The sequence below is a fragment of the Passer montanus genome, unplaced genomic scaffold (assembly GCF_014805655.1).
Source record: "Passer montanus isolate IOZ18808 unplaced genomic scaffold, ASM1480565v1 scaffold131, whole genome shotgun sequence".
In the NCBI taxonomy this organism is placed as follows: Eukaryota; Metazoa; Chordata; class Aves; order Passeriformes; family Passeridae; genus Passer; species Passer montanus.
Genome location: NW_024359944.1, coordinates 408,948 through 426,646, shown reverse-complemented (window position 1 = coordinate 426,646; position 17,699 = coordinate 408,948). Strand labels below are relative to the sequence as shown.

Genomic DNA, 17,699 nt, shown 5'->3' with positions numbered 1-17,699 from the left:
TCTGCCTTCCTCGGGGAAGGGAAGGGAAGGGAAGGGAAGGGAAGGGAAGGGAAGGGAAGGGACATCCAAGGCTCTCTGGGGACGGGGCGGGCCCTGCGCCGAAGGGGCGTGTCCAACCCGATGTGGGCGTGGCCTACGCGCAGGGGCGTGTCCATCGGGGGCGTGGTCACGGGGCGGTGGCGTCGCGGTGGCCCCGCCCCCCGCGCCTGGGGCAGTTCTGCCTTCCTCGGGGAAGGGAAGGGAAGGGAAGGGAAGGGAAGGGAAGGGAAGGGACATCCAAGGCTCTCTGGGGAGGGGGCGGGCCCTGCGCCGAAGGGGCGTGCCCAACCCGATGTGGGCGTGGCCTACGCGCCGGGGCGTGTCCGTCGGGGGCGTGGTCACGGGGCGCGTCGCGGTGGCCCCGCCCCCCGCGCTCGGCTCACCATCACGCCACCGGCGGCGCGGGCCCCGCCCCCCTCCAGGCGACGGGCGACGGGCGACGGGCGACGGGCGACGGGCGACGGGCGACGGGCGACGGGCGACGGGGGACGGGGGACGGGCTCGGCTCGGCTCGGCTCGGCTGGGCCGGGCTCTCTCTGACGCCGTCCCGTTGCAGCGGTGTGGGGCTGGCGCTGTGCCAGCGGCTGCTGGAGGAGGATGGCCGCATCCACCTGTGCATCGCCTGCCGCAACGAGCAGAAGAGCGAAGCCACGCGGGACCTCATCCTGGCCAGCCACCCCGCCGCCCAGGTGTCCACCGTGGAGATGGACCTGGGCAACCTGGCCTCCGTCCTGCGGGCCGCCCGTGAGCTGCGCTGCAGGTGCGGGCTCTGCCCCGTGGGACGCCCCTGCCCCGCCGGGCCCCGCCGAGCCCCGCCGAACCCCCTCCTGTGCTCTTCTCCACGCAGGTTTCAGCGCCTGGACTTCGTCTACCTCAACGCTGGGATCATGCCCAACCCGCACGTGAACTTCAAGGCTCTCTGGCACGGTCTCCTCACCGGGTAGGGGATGTGGCCGGGTGGGGGGGAGCACGGGGTGCTGGCACCGGCAGGATGTGCCCCTGGGTCTGTGCTGGGGAGCCTGTCTCCCTCCCTGGTGTGGGGTACAGCACAGCCCTGGGGGATGCACTCTTGTGCTGGGGTGGGGCAGGCCACCCAGTGCCTCTTCTGCTCCCTGGTGTGAGACCCGCTGGGTGCATGGGGAGGGCAAGAGGCACCCAAAGCCCGCAGCCCCTGCCACTGCATGGGAAATGCTGCTGGGGGGAAGTCTGGGTCTCCTTACTGTTGTTGTGATGCCAGCGTAGGTTTCTGTAGCTGTTCATAGCTGTGGGTCACAGCATTCTGTGAAGCTCATGGTTGGTGTGAGCATCACTGTTCTGTAGGCAGCACGGGGAGGCTGAGCTGAGGAGCACAGTGACCTGGGTGAGTCTAACAGAGCTGCTGGGCTGTTGAGCACTGGTGCCAAACTGGTTTCCTTGCCTGTGTTAAGCATGGCCTGAGGGCTTGACTCAGTGCTGGAGCTTGATTAAGTTATCTGAGCATGAAATGAGGCATGTGTTTTTAACAGTACTTGACCATGGGAAAGTGAAGGAAGGGACATGTCTTCTCTGGTCTAGTCAGTGTTGAGGTACTTGCAAATGAAGGGCCTGGGTTACTCTCTAGACCTTTCCTATCTCTTTTTTTCATGGTTGAGTATTGCCCTTGAAGGTGAAGCTGTGCAGAGCCGTGAGGTGAGGGCTGACTGCTGAAGGGCTGAAGTGGGGGAGTGGTGGATTCCCCTGGCAGTGCTCCTCACTAACTCCTGTTCTTGGCTTCCAGGAAGGTGCTCCACATGCTGACCACTGCAGAAGGCATCATGACCCAGACGGACAGGCTGAATGGAGATGGGCTTCAGGAGGTGTTTGCTACCAACCTCTTTGGACACTTTATGCTGGTGAGGCTTGGTGGGAAGATTGAACCCTCAGTCTGATGTTTGATGCGGGTAGGGATGGGTCTGGGCAGTACAGAGCTCACAGGTTCAGATGCTGATTGAGGCTGCAGCCTGATAGATAAAGAATGAGAGGGCAAAGGCCTTGACGTTTGTTGAAATAGCAATAAATGGTGACACTTGTTGCAAGAGTTTTATAATTTTTGAGGTTACTCTAGTGAGCCAGCAGATAGAAGTCAATCATATGCAGTTCTCCATCCAGGATAAATAGTAAGGCTTGGCTGTATTAAACTCTGAGGTGCTCAACTGAGCTGTCCAGCAGAATCACAGCTGCTCATACAAGTGTCTGCTTTTGGTAGTCTAGGAAAAGCTGAGAAAGCTGAGAGCTCACAGTCTTAGGTGCTGTAAAGTTACACCCTAAGACTGGGAAACTGCTGTGTTGAATAAGTTAACAATTCTTTTTCCAGGTTCGTCAGCTTCAGTCTCTACTCTGCGGTAACGAGAAGCCCTCACGACTCATCTGGACCTCCTCCAGCAATGCCAGGGAGTCTGCCTTCAGCCTCTCAGACTATCAGCATGCCAAGGGGCAGGAATCATACAGTTCCTCTAAATATGCTACTGACCTGACGAGTGTGGTTCTGAACAGGAGATTTAATGACCAGGTGATGATGGGGTTTGTGTTGCAGAAACCTAATGAGCTGCTACTGTTTGTAATTAGCATGACATTGTTGTTACCTAGTGGCGTTCATTCCCTCATAGCAATCTGATGCATTCCTTAGTGCACAGGTAAGAACTAAACATGGCTGAGGTTGAACTGGTGGTGTAGGGGGTAGAGAATTTGGCAGGGAGACTGGGACGTTTTTCTGGCAAGAATTCCAGAATCTGGCAGAGTGGGAGATTTTGGGAGTGGTTCTTACCTTGCAAGCTCTTCTCTTTAGATCAGCATTGATGGTAAAGAGCAAAGGGCCTCTGCTTTTTTCAGGTTCCCTGCCTGTCAGCACAGGGCTGCTCTGGCCATGCTGCCCACAAGCACTGGAGCTGCAGGCTCTGCTGATGGCTCTGTGCTGTGGCTCTGGTTTGCCAGTGAGCTGTACAAGCAACCTGCCTTCCCTGTCCTGGGGGATTGGTGGCTTGTGCTGGCAGCTGCAGCCCTGGTCCAGCAGTGGTTGTTCCATTCTCAAACACTTCTGGAGAAAATGGTTTAGTCCCAAAAGGGTGGGCTCTTACATATTAAAGAAGATGTAATCTTTAGTTTGAGTGGGCTGTAATTTGTGGGATATCTGCTGTGGCTGCTGAGTTGCATGGAGATTGCACCAGGAGGCTGCATTTTCTACCCTGGGGGTTTGTAATGGGCATGCATCTAACACAAACCTTTCCAATTTGGACCTCTTAAAATCACTACATCTAATTGCTCTCTGCTCTGGTACTCAGTGGAGTATCACAGTCTGATGTCTGTACACAGCTCCTCTGGCTGAGGAGTACTGGGAGGGAAGGAGCGTGACCCATTCCTTCAACTGTGGTGTAATTGCACACTGACTTGCTTTCTTCTCTGCAGGGTCTGTATTCCAGTGTTGTTTGTCCTGGGCTCGTTATGTCAAACATGACATACAGAATTTTGCCTGTTTTTCTGTGGATGCTGCTAATGCCCATCATGTGGTTGGTGAGTGGATGTCCTGGCTGGTGTTGGGCTGTGACACACTTCACTGCAAGTGATGTACAGCACACCTCTGGCTCCCTGCTGCCTGTGTTGGTACAGATGTCTTCCTTCTGTTGGGCTGGGCAGGCTGGACCCTCTGTAAACCTTCCCCTTCTCATCTTGGAGCCCCAGTTTCCAAGCTGTGTTTGGAGGTTTGGTGCTGGACACTGCAGAGGGGCAGGTCCGGCCCCTCAGCTGCAGCAGTGTTTGTCAAAGCTCCCCTTGGAAGCTTGGCCAGTTCTGTTAGGGATTGTGAAACACCATTAGCTTGCTGGCAGCAGAGCTCAGGATGTGGCCCCAACTTGGCTCCTGTGCTTTGAGATGCTGTTCATTTCTAGAACAACCTGTTTTCCAGTGTGTGCTTTTCATTCCTCTAGAAGGCAGTGTTGGTTTTTTTCTTTCCAACCCTATGGAAAGCAAAGCTTCCTGCTTGCCCAGAAGTTTTCTTGCCTTTCTTCCCCCGGACTTCAGCTTTTCAGGTTCACTGCAGTTCTGTCCCTGATGGCTGCCTGCTCTGAGCTGTGATGCTCTTGCTGCAGGAGTGGCCTTTCATCTTAAGCTGCCCCAGTAGCAGCAGCTGATCCTGATGGATCACATTTCTCATGGCAGCAGAGAGGAAATGCCTTCTCAGTTGTCCTCAAAGCTGGCAATCCTGCAGGTCCCCTCTGCCTCCTGCCATTCCTACCCTTGAGACCCTTCTAGAAGAGGCACCTGCAAGGTGTGTGTGGCCTGTTGCTCCTGCCTTGGGGTGGACTCTGTGTGGGACCATGGAGTGACACTTGCTGGGGGGCTCCAGAAAGCACTTTGTGATGATAAAGGGATGCTTTAGTCGGTGTGCTGTGTTACCTATTGCCCAGTCTGAGAAGCATTTGTACCTCTGGGAGATTATCTGGAGTGTTTGGGCTCCTCAGGGCTTGCCAACAAACCTTGGGCCACAGTACAAATTCTGCCATGTCCTTCTTCTCCCCTCAGATCCGATTTTTTGCCAAAACTTATACTCTGACACCCTATAATGGAGCAGAAGCTCACGTAAGTAGTTCATAACTTGATTTTAACACTGCTTCCTTCTGAGTGCCTCTTCTGGGGTCTTGTGGCTTGAGCCAAGAGCCTCTCAGCAAGGCTGGTGGGTGGGAGCTGTACTTGACCCCCAAATACCACACAGCGTTGAGTGTGGGGAACCAGCTGTCCCCAGGGCTGCTCAGCCACATGGAGCTCTATGACCTTCATCCCATAAAATAAATGATTTTGGGAAAACATCCTGACCAGGAAGAATGATGTGCAGCACAGGGGTGGAGGTGGGTGATGGGGGCACAGCGTGTCTCAAGCACAGTGGGAGCAAGTTCAGCCATGCTGAACTGCTTCAGCAGAAACCTCCATTACTCTTGGCTCAGGTGGGTCACATCTGAAGGGAGCCAGCCCGGAACTTCACATATCACATCTTCCCCTGCTTGGTGGGAGCACCTGTGGTGTCTTCTCCTGTGCTGCTGGCAGTCAGGTCTTTGCCCACAGGCGTGGCTGGGACAGTGTATGCTGGACTTGTACAACTTTGTGCTGTTCTTCCCAGGTGTGGCTGTTCAAACAGAAGCCAGAGTACCTGGATTCTCTTGTCAAATACCACAGCTGTACTTCTGGACTGGGGAGATGCTACGTGGAGCCTCGAAAGGTCAGTGGAGAGGGAGCTTCTGCTGCAGGGGGCTTGGCTGGGGGTCTGCCATCTGCTTTGTGTAGGGGGGCTGGTGCCAAGGGTGCCGTGTGCTTGGAGTGGAAGGAAGATGCTTGTTGAATGCTAAGTAGCAGGAAGGGATGTGGGGTTATCTGCAGTGTTTCCTAGAGTAACTCCAGGTTTAGGCTGGAGTCTGGAAGACAATGGAAGTGATGCTCAGAACAAGTTAAGTGTGTAATGATACTTCCCCAAAATGTGTTCTGGCTTGTGCCCTGGTGACAGATGTCTTTAGCTGGCTGTTTGTGAAGGTAGAAGCTCTGGAAATGCACTGTGCTTATCCCCAGAGCTGCCCTCTCTGTCTGCACTGGCTGCCACCAGGGTGATGGTCTCACAGAGCTGTTTCCTTGCCTTCCAGATGGATGTGGATGAAGACACTGCCGAGAAATTTTACCAGAAGCTGTTGGAACTGGAGGAGCAGACTCTAGAGAGATACCATGATCTTTTAGATTAAGTAAAGCTAGTCTCAGTGGGGTGAGAGTCTCATATCAGTAACATGGGGTTTCTTCATTCTGGTGCTACCTGTGTTGCCAGCTGTTCTGCAGGCACATGGCTTCAGACACAATCTTCCTTCTCAACAGAAGGTGAACAGTTCCTGAAAATGGAAGTGTGAAAACTGAAGAGAAATACTTAGACCTTTTGCTATGGGACTTTTCTTTTGGCATAAAACTGGAGACCTCGAGCAGGCAGAGTCTGTCTTAACACAGTTGCAAAGCAGTGTCTTGCAGAAGCATGACTGAACTGTGTGTGGTTCAGGAACAGCCTCAGAACCTGTGGTTTCCACCTGGCTCAGTGCAGTAAAGGCAGCAGTCTGGGCTGTTGCCCTGCATCTTGGCTCTGCTGGTGCTTGTAGATGGCTCAAACACATCACCTGTGGCTGATCCTGATGTACTTGAAGGCTCACCTTCAGCAGAGCTGCCCTTACACTTGTTCACCAAAGCTGGGCTGGCTCTACAGACCTGCTCAAAGAGACTGAACTTTACTGGCAGGCAGGGTCTGCCCAGCAGCTGAAACCAAGCTCCTGAAGAGCTGGCCTGAGAAGCACACGCCTGCCTCAACTGTGAGAACAGATGCCTTGCTGTCCCCTGGGTGTGGGCACTTGAGGGTTTTAACCATGACTGGCTTGAAATTATGATGTTAACCTGGACTCGGGGCCAGTCTGCTCTGTTTAGGGCAAGAGTGAGAGGTTACCATGTTGTTTTATCTATTTAACTCTTTTTATATAAATCTATTGTACCAACCATTCTTCCTGTTGGTTATCTGGAGACCTTCACCATGTACCTGCCATCAAGTAACTTCAAGTGCTGTAATGAATAAATGACTGAAATTGAGTTGTCCTTGATGCAGTGGTGTTTTTACTCCAATACTCATCTACTTTTGCTTGGAGGCTTGGAAGGAAATTTCATTTGTTGCCTTGTGCTGTAAATCTGTGCACACCTGGGAAGTGTGGAGTCTCTCTGCCACAGGAGAGCTGTTAACCACCCTTTTGGCCTACTTCTTTAGTTAATGGAAGGCATGAGTGATTTCTGAATACTTCAGTGTGGTTTTGTGTGCTGAGCACCTGTGGGCAGTCTGAGACTATTTCCCAGCCTTGGGCTCTTGGGCGATGTCCCTGGTGCTTGCTCATCCTGCTGTGTCACACAATGACTGGGGATTGCTGCCTGGCAGGGCAGCCAGCCCCTCCCTGGCGCTGTTGGAGGGAGGCTGTGCTGCGTGCCCGCCTGTGCCTCCTGCCAGGGCCCCCACAAAGGGGCTCGGGGCTCTGGTAGGAAACCTGCAGGGCTGGCAGCCAGGAGAATCCAGGCTCTTCATGGAGCTGGCTTGCAGGGATACAGATTTAAAGAGTCTTGCTTTCATTTTTTAACTTCCTGTTGTCCACTGGTTTTGAGCAGAGGGGTACTGCCAGTGGGGTAGCAGAGGTGTGTCAGTCTTGAGTTTGGGCTGAGGAGACCCTCCCAGCTCAGCCTTGTGTGAAGACCTGGGTAGGAATGCACAGGGTTTTGGCCTGGCAGTAGAACGGAATGAGGAGCTGCCCATTGTGGGGTGGTGCTTCCCTCAGCTGTGGCTGCAGCAGTTCAGGGCTGTGAAGCAGATTGGGCTGTGCTTACGTGGGTGTTTAAATGCAATAAAGCCGGTCCGAGCACCAGATCTGGATTCTGTGGCTTTGCTCAGCTGTGTCCTAAAGCACCTGGGACCCAACCCCTCTATTTCTGGTGGAGGGCCTTCCCCTCTCCACAGGAGAGTTAGTGGCTGGTTCTCTTCCCCGCAGCATCCTGCAGCAGTCCTTGGCTCCTTGTTCTGGAGGAGATGAAGCACGTTTCCTTGGTTAGTTTTAGATAAGTACCTTGAGCTTTGCTGTGCTTCTGCCCTGGGCTGTAGCAGTAGCACTCACCACCTCCACCTTTAGGAGTGTCCCTTACCCCAAATGCAGAGGCACTCATTCATTTGTTATCCCTGCCTCATTTTCTGTCTGGGCTGAGATAAATGAAATAGCAAGTGTTACTCAAAACAGTCTGACACAATGCTGCTGAGCTGGGTGCAGCTTGGTGGGGAATGGGAGGGTCAGGGCTCTTATGCCAATCTGATCACCTGTAGTGCCCTGTGCCAGCTGGCACCGCAGCTCTGCCAAGCTTAGGATTTGAATGCAGTGAGGTCTGGAGATCCTAGAAGAGGTAGCTTTGCATAATCTAGCATACTTAAGGAAAATAAATGTTTTTTGATATAGGGGTTTGCTGATTCTGTTGGGATTTTTTTCTTAAAGCTTGGAAAAAACAGGAAAATTTCTTGGGTGGGCAGAGGTTGATGACAAGAAGAAACCTTTTAGGTTTTATCTCAAGTGTGCCTGTAGGATGGAGTTAGACATTTAACAGGAAAAGTGGGGATGGGATGGGACAAGTGCTTTTTGCCTATGGAGCATGCAGTGGCTGATGAAGGGAGAGGATGTGTGGCCAGTCTTTATCCATGACATTGGTGTCAATAAAGCTATAAATTTGTTTCTGGTTCGTCTTAAAAGCTCTCTGTAGCTCTCTCTTGAGGATTTGCAGCTCAGGGTTAGAGAAGATGTGTTTTTCTGTCGTGCTGTGAGCTCAGCCTGCTGTGTGGTTTAGCTTCCCCTTGGTTGCTGTGGTGGCTCTTGGTGCACTGAGATGTGTGTTCCATCCTGGGAGAGGCACCTGGGGCATTCAGGAGTAATGAGGGATCAGCTGCAGCCCGTGGTTGCCCTTGGTGTGGGTGCAGAGTGGCCTCTGGAGACCTCAAGCTCAGCTTCCTGATCAGAGTGACACAAAGAAGGAACAAAAGGTGCTGAAGCACAAGCTGAGCCCTGGAAAGATGGGATATGCTTGTGATCTCCCACACGTTTGGTGCTGCACAGAGCTGGCGAGGCACAGACAGCCCAGGTGTCTCCAGAGGAATGCTCTTCAGTGGGAGGAGGTGCCCCACTGTTCTGCAGCCCTTGTCACAGGTCCCTGCTTCTCTACAGGGGTTCCTGCCTGCTTTTGTGACCCCAGGCATCCTTGTCCATGCCTTTCTGTAGAAAAAATCTTGGCTGTGCTCAGCCTCACTTTCTGCCCCTCTCCCTGTGGTGAGAAGCTGGATGTCTTTGCAGCCAAAGGAAGGAACTGTTTTGTGCAGTGGGAACCATAACCACCTCCCACATTTTTTCTTTTGTCCTGAAAGCGCGGGTAGGACCTGGATCCCTGGAATAGGGACTTCCAAAGGGTGGCTCGGATGTTGGCTGCTCCCAGCGCTTGGCTGTCCACCCCCCAGCTGTGAGAACAGCTGGCCATTGCTGTGGATGTGCCAGTCTGCAGGGGAGGATGGCTCCTCATGCTCTGCTCCTGGCTAGCAGATCCCTGTACATGGAGCTTAATCCCCTTCAGCTGGACCCAGCTCCTCTGTGCAATGAAAACAGGTCCTGCCTGGAGCACAGGGCCCTGTGGTGCAGGGTGGTGAGAAATTCCAGCTGGGATAGGGAAAAGCTGGCAGTGGCAGCCATGAATCACTGCTGAAACACAGGAGCTTGCTCTTTGTGATCCTTGGATATGGAGCTTTCCAGAGAACCTCCAGGGCAGGTCTTCAATGTGAAAACTCATTGTGGTTGCTCTGTGAAACCCTGCACAATCAGCAGCATGATCTGATATCACAGCTGTGCCTCATTCTGAGCCACTGGTTTTTCACCTTTGTGAGCAAACACACTGCCTTGCTCCAAACACAGCTTCAGTTCTCCATTGCTTTTCAGCTCAACTGGCTTTCAGCTACGTAGGCATGGAAAACAGGAGGGTGGGTGGGAGCTGAGCCCTGGCCAAGGGAGGAGAAAGCTTGAGATCAGTGTGTCAGAGCTGAAATCCCATGGCTGGGTGACCTTTGCCTCTCCAGGAGGGGAAGGGAACGGGATGGAAGAGAACAAGGACTGGCATGTCCCTGTATACCGGTGGATGTAATACAGCCAGGCTGTTTGGAAATATCTGGGCTTAGTGGATGGCAACTTTGATGTTGAAAGTCTTGGGAGCTGCCAAGAGTGGGGAGAGGAGACACATAGCTCTGAAGGGCTGGGTGAGAAACAGGGAGCAGAAGCCCCTCTGAGAATGTTGTAGCAGCATGAGCTGGCTGTCTGGCAGGGAAGAGAAAAGAGGCAGCTGGATCTGGGTGGGTTTTCCTGAGAATGGGCAAACTGTAGAGTCAAGACTGCCTCTAGAGTCAGGGAAGATTGTCAGCACTGCCTTGAAAGATGGACCTGTGCTCCTCCATTTCAGAGGAGAAATCAAAAAGGGAACTGGCAAATGAGTTCAGCAACAGCTCATGAGAAGAATCAGAGTGAGTGGTAAATTCCATGTTAAGCTCATCAGTCAATGCTCCTGTGTAAGAGCAGAGCTTGGAGAGGCTGTGATGCTGTAATTAACATTTTTGGCACCAGGGCTCAGCGAGAGGGACCTGGAAAGGCTGTCCTGCCAGAACCCCTCTGCAGATGCAAGGGTTTGTATCAAACCAAAGTGCTAGCAGGGGAGACGACAGGGCAGGCAGATGACATTCACCTTGAGGCAGAGCAGCTGAGCTGCTCACTGTTCATTCGTTTCTCCCCTCAAGCTGCCTCAAGCACAGCAAACTAGAGTGTGGCTGGGTACCCAGCCTGGGTTCAGGCTGTGCAAGGCAGCACGGATGCTGAACATGTGTGTAGGACCCTCTGGTGAAGGAGAAGCTACTAAAGACAAAGATGGTGTACCAAGGAGGCACAGCTCCAGACTTGGCCTTCTCTGTGTTTCTGTCTGTCTCAGCAGAAACTTTAGTCAGCTCAGCCAGGCTTTGTGGGAGTCGTGTCCCTTGGAAGCTCCATGAGTCACCGTGGCTGGCACCCCTCTGGGCACCACACGGCAGGTGCAGCAATATTTTGTGTCTTTGTCATCTGACCAGAAGGTAGCTCATTCCTGGTGAGCCAGCAAAAGCCAAACTGGCTGCCATGGTGTGGATAAGTCACTTCCAAGCAGCAGTGTGTGAAGGCTGTAGGGATGCTGCTGTGTCCTGGCTGGCCTGTAGAGCCCTGGGATGTGAGCATGGCCTGCAGGTGCCAGGGGTTTATTGATGGTCACTAACACCCCTCAAAGCAGAGCAGATCCTCACTCTACCTGCCACGCTCTGCCTGGCAGCTGCACAGCTCGGGGTTCAGGAGGGCTGCATCTCATCCCTGCCTTGAATTCCTTGGATACCTTTCAGCAGGTCCTGGCTTCCTCGGCTTTGGGCAGCTCTTGGGTTGACTCAGGCTCTTCCTGCTGTGCCCAGCTCATGACAGGGATTCTTGTCTGGAGGGGAATGTGTTGTCGCCTGTGTGTGGGCTCTGTGGATGGGAGCAGGCAGAACGGGAGGCACGACTCAGGTGCTTGTGACAGCAGAAGTGTCAGAGAACAGCGGGGCTGGAGGCCAGCTGTGAGCATGGCTCCTCCTCGGGGCCCTGGGCTCGCTGCCAGGCAGTGGCAGAGGGCAAGGTCAGTGAAGCTGGGGAGAGGAGCCCATTGCAGGCACATTGCCTCGTGTTTAGGCTGGGAACACTGGAACAAGGTCAGAGAGGATGGAATGGCAGGAGCAGTTGGCAGCTTGGGCATGGCTCTGTACACAGGCAGTGGGTCACAGCTGCAGGTGTTTTCTTACAGCCTGTGGTGGCATGGCTTTGGCAGTCCCTGGTCAAGGATGTCCCTCCTGGCGCAGGAATAGACAAAGCATTAATAACCCCCCTCCTGGCTCCGCGTAGGGCCACATGGTGCTGGACATTCTCCTGCTCTCCTTTCATGCCCTGAGCTGTGAGGGTTCTGTGTCCAGGGGTTTTACGTGCTGGCCTTGGGCACCTGAGGGAAGAGGTCCATCCTCTTAACCAGACTTGTGCTGTAGGGTGAGCTGTCTCCAAGAGGGACAGTGTGTGGGGTTAGTGTAGCACTCGAGTGCTCAGCCATGGGGACACCCATGGTTGAGCTCCCTGCTCTGCACGGGGTGGGTGCTCTGTCCCACAGAGGGGCTTTGGGGGACTCCTCTGCCATATGCAGGGGGACCAGGAGTCCTGCTGGGACTGAAGCTTTGCCTTTCTGAACCCCAGAAATGGGGCCAGTGAATCAGTCAGCAGCAGGACAGCCCAGCAGGCAGCTCTAGCTGGGTGCAGCCACCTCAGCCTCATGGGCATGAGTGGCTTCCTCCCATCCGCCTGGTGATGGCCTTTGGCATTTCCATCACCAACAAAGCCCTTCCGGGGCTCCTGGTGTAATAGGCACAGTGCTTAATGAGGAGGGACAACGAGGGTAGGACATTCCTGCAGGAATGTTGCTCCTCCATGGGCACAGTTTGGGAGCTGGGTCCGGCTTCCGCTCTCATCTCTTTTCCCAAACCCAAGGACAGCACTGTTGGGGTGAAGAGCAGCAGAGTTGGCAAGGATATAAGGGAAAAGGAGGAGCATGAAGCCGAGGTGGTGGGGGTAGAAGCTGGTGGTATGAAGGTGTCCTCTCCAACACCTTTTGGGCCCCCATAGCCCATGGGATCTTCAGTGAGGTGTGGGCACTGACCGTGGCAGAGTGATCTGCTGTTGGTGTCCCAGGGCAAACAGAGAGCATGTTGGAACAGGTCCCATAGCACCACAGAGTTGGAAGGGACCCACAAGGATCATTAAAGCACAACTCCTGGCCCTGCACAGGACACCCCAAGAATCACACCATGTGCCTGAGAGCATTGTTCAAACACTTCTGAAACTCTGGCAGGCATGACCACTTCCCTGTAGAGGCTGTTCCAATGCCCACCACTCTCTGGGCGAAGAACCTTCTCCTAATATCCAATCTAAGCCTTGCTGGACACAGCTTCTTGCTGTTCCCTCAGGTCCTATTGCTGGCCACCAGAGAAGAGATTGGTGCTCTTCTCTTCCCCTTGTAAGGAAGCTGTGGACTGCTATGAGGTGTCCCCTCAGTCTCCTCTTCTCCAGGCTGATCAAGCAAAGTGACCTCCCTGCTCCTTGCATGGCTTCACCTCCAGGCCCTTCACCATCCTCCTCTGGACATGGACAGGTCCCCCGGTGATGCTGGGCAGGTTTGGTGATGCTGGCACTGGTGCCATCTCCGGATGTGCTGCTGGTGTGGTGGTGACTGCTGGAGAAACCTGTCCCAGCACATCCCAGTCAATCAATCACCTTCCCTGAATGCTGCTGGTCAGGCTGATGCTCACGGCTCCCTGCCTGAGGAGCTGAGCTCATTCATTCCCCAGGGACATGTCAATACTGTCACGGGCTGCTGTCAGAGAGAGGTCATGTTTTTATCAGGACTGCCTAATCCTTATTTTCTCTCCACCTTTTTCCCCTGCCCATGCATCCCTCAGTGAGGTGTTAATCAGGGATTTGATTGCTGCAGGACAAAGGTCAGCTTTCCCAATGTTTATCAGAGCACTGCTGTGTGAGCTGTGGGTCCAACCATGTGGCCCAGACACCTCAGAAGCACTACACGGAGCAGGACAGGCTGACCTGGCCCTGGCCCATGCTCACTTTGCCAGCAATGCTGAATGTTGATCTCCAGCAGCCTCTGCAGGGGCTGGCTGGGGTGTATGGGCTCTGCCCGGGTCTCCCTGCACAGTCCCCTGACCTCTCAGGTCCATGGTTCCGCTCAGGAGAGAGCAGAGCAGGGTAATAACAAGGGGGACATCCCAAGGTGGGTATCACCTCATCTGGGAGTCACGTGGGTCAGCCAGGCTGGTTTCCCTGGAGCCAAAAGAACTGAAGCCAACCAGTTCTCGGAGCCTCACTTTTGTCCAAGTTGGAGGTTTCCCCAGAAACTTCTACTGGGGTTTTCTGTCTGAGAGGCTGAAACAGAAGGTTTTGCTTCCTTGCTTTGTTCCTGAGCAGTCCTATGACTACCACAAGCCCCTGCTTCCCCTTGAGGGCACTTCTTGTCCCCTGCCCTGTCTTGACAGGGCTGCTCTGAGGCCAGCAAGGAGACAGGGGAATGTGGAGGGGTTCCAGGGGAGGGGGAAGGCGTGTGGGCAGGGCAGGGTGCTCCAGTCAGGGCTGTGTGGAGAGATTGCTGTCCTTCTGCAGCAGCATGGTAAATCAGGGCTTGTTGGTAAATCAGGTGCTACTGGTTGTGTGTCGGGTGCCAGTGCCAGCTGTGCAATGTGCAGATGGTGCTGGTGCAGCCGCCGTGCCAAGGGCAGCGAGGGCACACACGTGCAGTGCCTGGGCATGGCACTTGCCAGCGGTGAATCCTCTGCACACCCTTCATGTCACAGCCTCTTGCTGAAGCGTGGGACGTGCAGACAGAGAGGGGCAGGAGGACATGCTGATCCTTCCCAAATGGCCCAGAAGCCAAGAATGCCTGCGTGTCCGAGTGCTGAAGGAGCAGCCTGGCAGTGTGTGGGTGTGCTGGAAGAGTGCTGTGAGGCAGGGCACTGATGTTGGCTAAGTGGCCTCAAAACCCAGGGACTGTCTTGCACAGCCCCACGCGGCAGAGAGGGCACGTGCCTGATGGAATGGGATGTGTGTGCTCAAGGAGATTTGTATTTTGAAACACAGCAAGGCAAAACCTTGCCTCGATCACAGGGGCCAGGGTTAATTACAGTGTGAAGTGGGGATGGGTACAATCAGCTGACATCTCAGGGAGGCTGGACGGAACAGCTGCATCCCTGGCTAAGAGTTAGGGGTCAGAGGTATGGACACACCCTTATATTTACCTACTGGATTCCTTTGGCATCTTCTGTGCTCTTCTCTTCAAACTAGGACTAAGAGCCAGAGCTCTTTTCCTGGCTGTGCCATGCATGGGATAGCCATGGAGCAGGGGTTTCCATGGTGCTCTGTAGGTACCAGTGCCAGCATGGGGCAGAATGCCTTGATGTGTAGGAAAGCCCAGGTGAATCCCAAAAGTCTTTGACACTGGTGGGAAAATGTCAGGCCCCAGCATCTGCCACTGTTTGGTGAATGGGAACAGGAAGCCAGGAATTTCAGCATAATATCATTATAAGGCAGAACTTGTATGAGGTCCCACTTTCCTCACACTGCAGTAATCCGTCCTGAGCTTTGTAATCAGTGCCTTTGCAGCTCAGCTTAGTGCAAGTTCTCCTGAATCCAGCCTTAAGCTGCTCTCATAAGCTCTTACAGATGGAACAGACCTGCCTAGGAAGCCTGGGGCTCATCCCAGCCAGCTAACCCACCTGACGCAGTGCCACTCACCTGGCCAGCTCCTGGTTTCAAAAACCGTTCTTGGAAAGCTCTGTTATAACTGCTTTTAGGAGCTGAGGAGCTGAGCTCATTCATTCATTCCATATTTTTAAATACATTTGTTGTTGTGGCTTGGACAGGCCTCTCCCTGCACAGGTGCTCTGGCAGAGGAATGCTGAAGGGTCAGGCTCGGGGCAGTTGTGCCTTGTGCTCCCGTGGACTCCCCGGAATGGTTTCCAGAGCACGTGCCTGCTCACCCAGGTATCATTTGACTCACAGACGTAAACAAAAATCTCACTGCTGAGGTCAGTAGGGAAACCTCTCAAATTGCTGTGCAGCTCAGGGTCATGTCACGAGTTTTCCTGCCTGGCTAATTCACTCCATGGGATGGATTTCCTCCTTCAGCGGATGGACGTAGGAGGGAGCTTCCCTCACCCTGGGCGCCTGTGGCAAGCCTGTGTGGTGGAGCTGTTGCACAAGGTGCTGCCACTGATTGCTGTGGCCCTTGCCAGGCTGTGTGGCCTCCTGCCACACCAGCCACAAGCTGTGTCAGGTGAGTGGCAGCTGCTGTGTCCACCTCTCACTTCGCACACTCACCTATCTCCCTGGCAGCTCCAGAAGTGTTGCCTTCAGGAGCCCTGGCTGCTGCTGGCAGCTGGCACGGCGCTGTGGAGCCCAGGAACGTGGGGACACATTCCACCAGCCTCTCTCTGTCTGTGCCCTCTGGTGGGCACACTGCCACGCAGAATCCAGCGTGGGAATACAAACACCACCTGCCTCCTGAGGCTCTGGTCTCTCTCAGCAGGATGTGGTGCTAACACCCAAGGCCATGGAACCAAAAGCCATATGAGTTGAGGCCACAGACTCTGCAAAGAGCTCCAGCACACACCAGGAGCATGCAAGGATCAACCACAGCCTGTAGCTCACCTTGCTTACCTTTGGGCCAGATAAGAAGGAAGATGATGTGTCCCATCCATGTGATGCTAGGGATCTTTCAGGTTTTGACCCTAAGTTATCTGACATGTGTCCTTTTGGACTGACAGGAGTGCCTGGCAAGCCGGAGGCTTGGTCTGCCCTGCAGAGACAGGCTGGGGAAAATGGGGTGACAGGGACCTCCTGCAGCTCAGCACAGGGAAGGGCAGAGTCCCACTAGGGACAGGAGCAGCCCCCACACCACTATGTGCTGGGCCACCCAGCTGGAAAGGAGCTTGGCAGAGAAAGCCCTGAGGGGGCTGGCAGGAAACAGGCTGGGCAGGAGCCAGGAACACACCCTGGGAGGGAAGAAGGTGGATGGTGTCTGGGTGCATTAGCTGAGGGCTGATAGCAGGCACAGGGAGGATCCTTCCCCTCTGCTCAGGCTGCATGGGTCACACCCGGAGTGCTTGCATGCAGTGTGGGGCTGGCCGGCAGCAGGAGAGACCCTGGAGAGCTTCCAGTGGGAGTCTCTGCCATGGAGAAGACACGGGAGCATCTCTCCTGAAAGGAAAGGCTGGGCGCGCTGGGGCTTGTGCCGCCTGGAGGAGGCTCGGCGGGTCATGGGCAGGCCAGCACGGCTCTCTGGCCCCGGCAGGAAGCGTTTGAATCGCGAGGAGCTGAGAGGAGCCGCAGCTCCGAGCGCCCGTGTCCGGGCCGGGCGATGCCGCGCGGGGGAGCTGCGGCCCCTCCAGCGGCACCGGCGGGCACGGACCGGCCCAGCCCGGGCATCCCGCGGGGCCCAGCCCGGGCATCCCGCGGGGTCCCACCCCGGGCATCCCGCGGGGCCCAGCCCGGGCACCCGTCCACAGCCCCCGGGAGCCGCCCCCGGAGCGCCCGGCAGCCTCAGGTGTCCCCAAAGGGCAGGATGTGCCGCCTGTGCCGTCCGTCTGTCCTGCCGATCTCAGCACGCCCCGGCATGGCAAGGAGCGGTCCCTGCATGCCGGACCCACCGCCACAGCCCCGCCTGGCCCGACCCGCAGCCCCCCTGCTGCAGGGCCCCCTCGCAGGGCACTGCCCTCGCAGGGGCCCAGACAAGCACAGAGAGCTGAGGCACCAAGGACGTGCTTTCAGGGGACACGGTTTTGCACTCACAGCTTCAGGCACAGACACGCTCGTTGCCTGTCTTGAGGCTGTTAAATTCCCTTTTACCCAGACCTGGTGGTGTTTGTTCTTGTTGCACTTTGAAGAGCACTGTCTACCTGCATCCTTGGGCAGCCCTGGCTTTGCTCGAGCCCAAAAACATAGAATGGGGTCAGGTATGGCAATACTGGGGCCTCCTGCTCTCATCGAAGTTTGGGCCAGTCTCCATCAGCAAGACCCAATGCCAGAACATATTCTTGCTCTGCTGTCCTCCCCACTCTGTGTATTTGCCTCCTCTGTGGCAGGAGGGCACACAGCCTGGCAGGGGCCTCCTTTTCTTGAAGGAGGAATATTCAGACTCTAGAGATGGCTGCTCTGAACCCAAAGTGCCTGTCAGTTTCTCTCCTCCAAAGGGCAGGATTAAACCCATCTCTAACACAAACTAAATACCACCAGAAATGCTTTCTTCCCCTTAGAAAGAAAAGAAATCGGCAAGGTATGTCAGTAATATACGAAATCCTTCCTTTTAGTTTTGAAATACCATGGTTGATTTGTTTTCCTTATGTTTTTCCAGCCTTTGAAAGTGAAAGCTTTGAAAGGAAAAGGCCTCCACAGTTTTAGGTGCTGTTTGCTGTGGCAGCTCTCCTGGCAGTGCCA

General features: G+C 54.8%; 1 protein-coding gene across 1 annotated transcript; it reads left to right on the top strand.

Annotated features, from left to right (window-relative positions):
- Positions 1-120: 120 nt before the first annotated feature.
- Positions 121-6,651, top strand: HSD17B7 (hydroxysteroid 17-beta dehydrogenase 7). The gene is made up of 9 exons (XM_039699292.1): positions 121-165; positions 462-799; positions 887-979; positions 1,796-1,910; positions 2,372-2,566; positions 3,460-3,564; positions 4,573-4,629; positions 5,165-5,263; positions 5,679-6,651. Exons 1-9 carry the CDS (start codon positions 121-123, stop codon positions 5,772-5,774), a joined length of 1,143 nt encoding a protein of 380 aa, XP_039555226.1. The 3' UTR covers positions 5,775-6,651.
- Positions 6,652-17,699: the final 11,048 nt, after the last annotated feature.

Bases quoted from the DNA above. Each gene is read 5' to 3' on its own strand.
- HSD17B7 (XM_039699292.1), top strand. From the start codon at position 121: ATGTGGGCGTGGCCTACGCGCAGGGGCGTGTCCATCGGGGGCGTG. The intron at 1,911-2,371 runs GTGAGGCTTGGT...TTCTTTTTCCAG, and splicing joins TCTTTGGACACTTTATGCTG to GTTCGTCAGCTTCAGTCTCT. The intron at 2,567-3,459 runs GTGATGATGGGG...TCTTCTCTGCAG, and splicing joins ACAGGAGATTTAATGACCAG to GGTCTGTATTCCAGTGTTGT.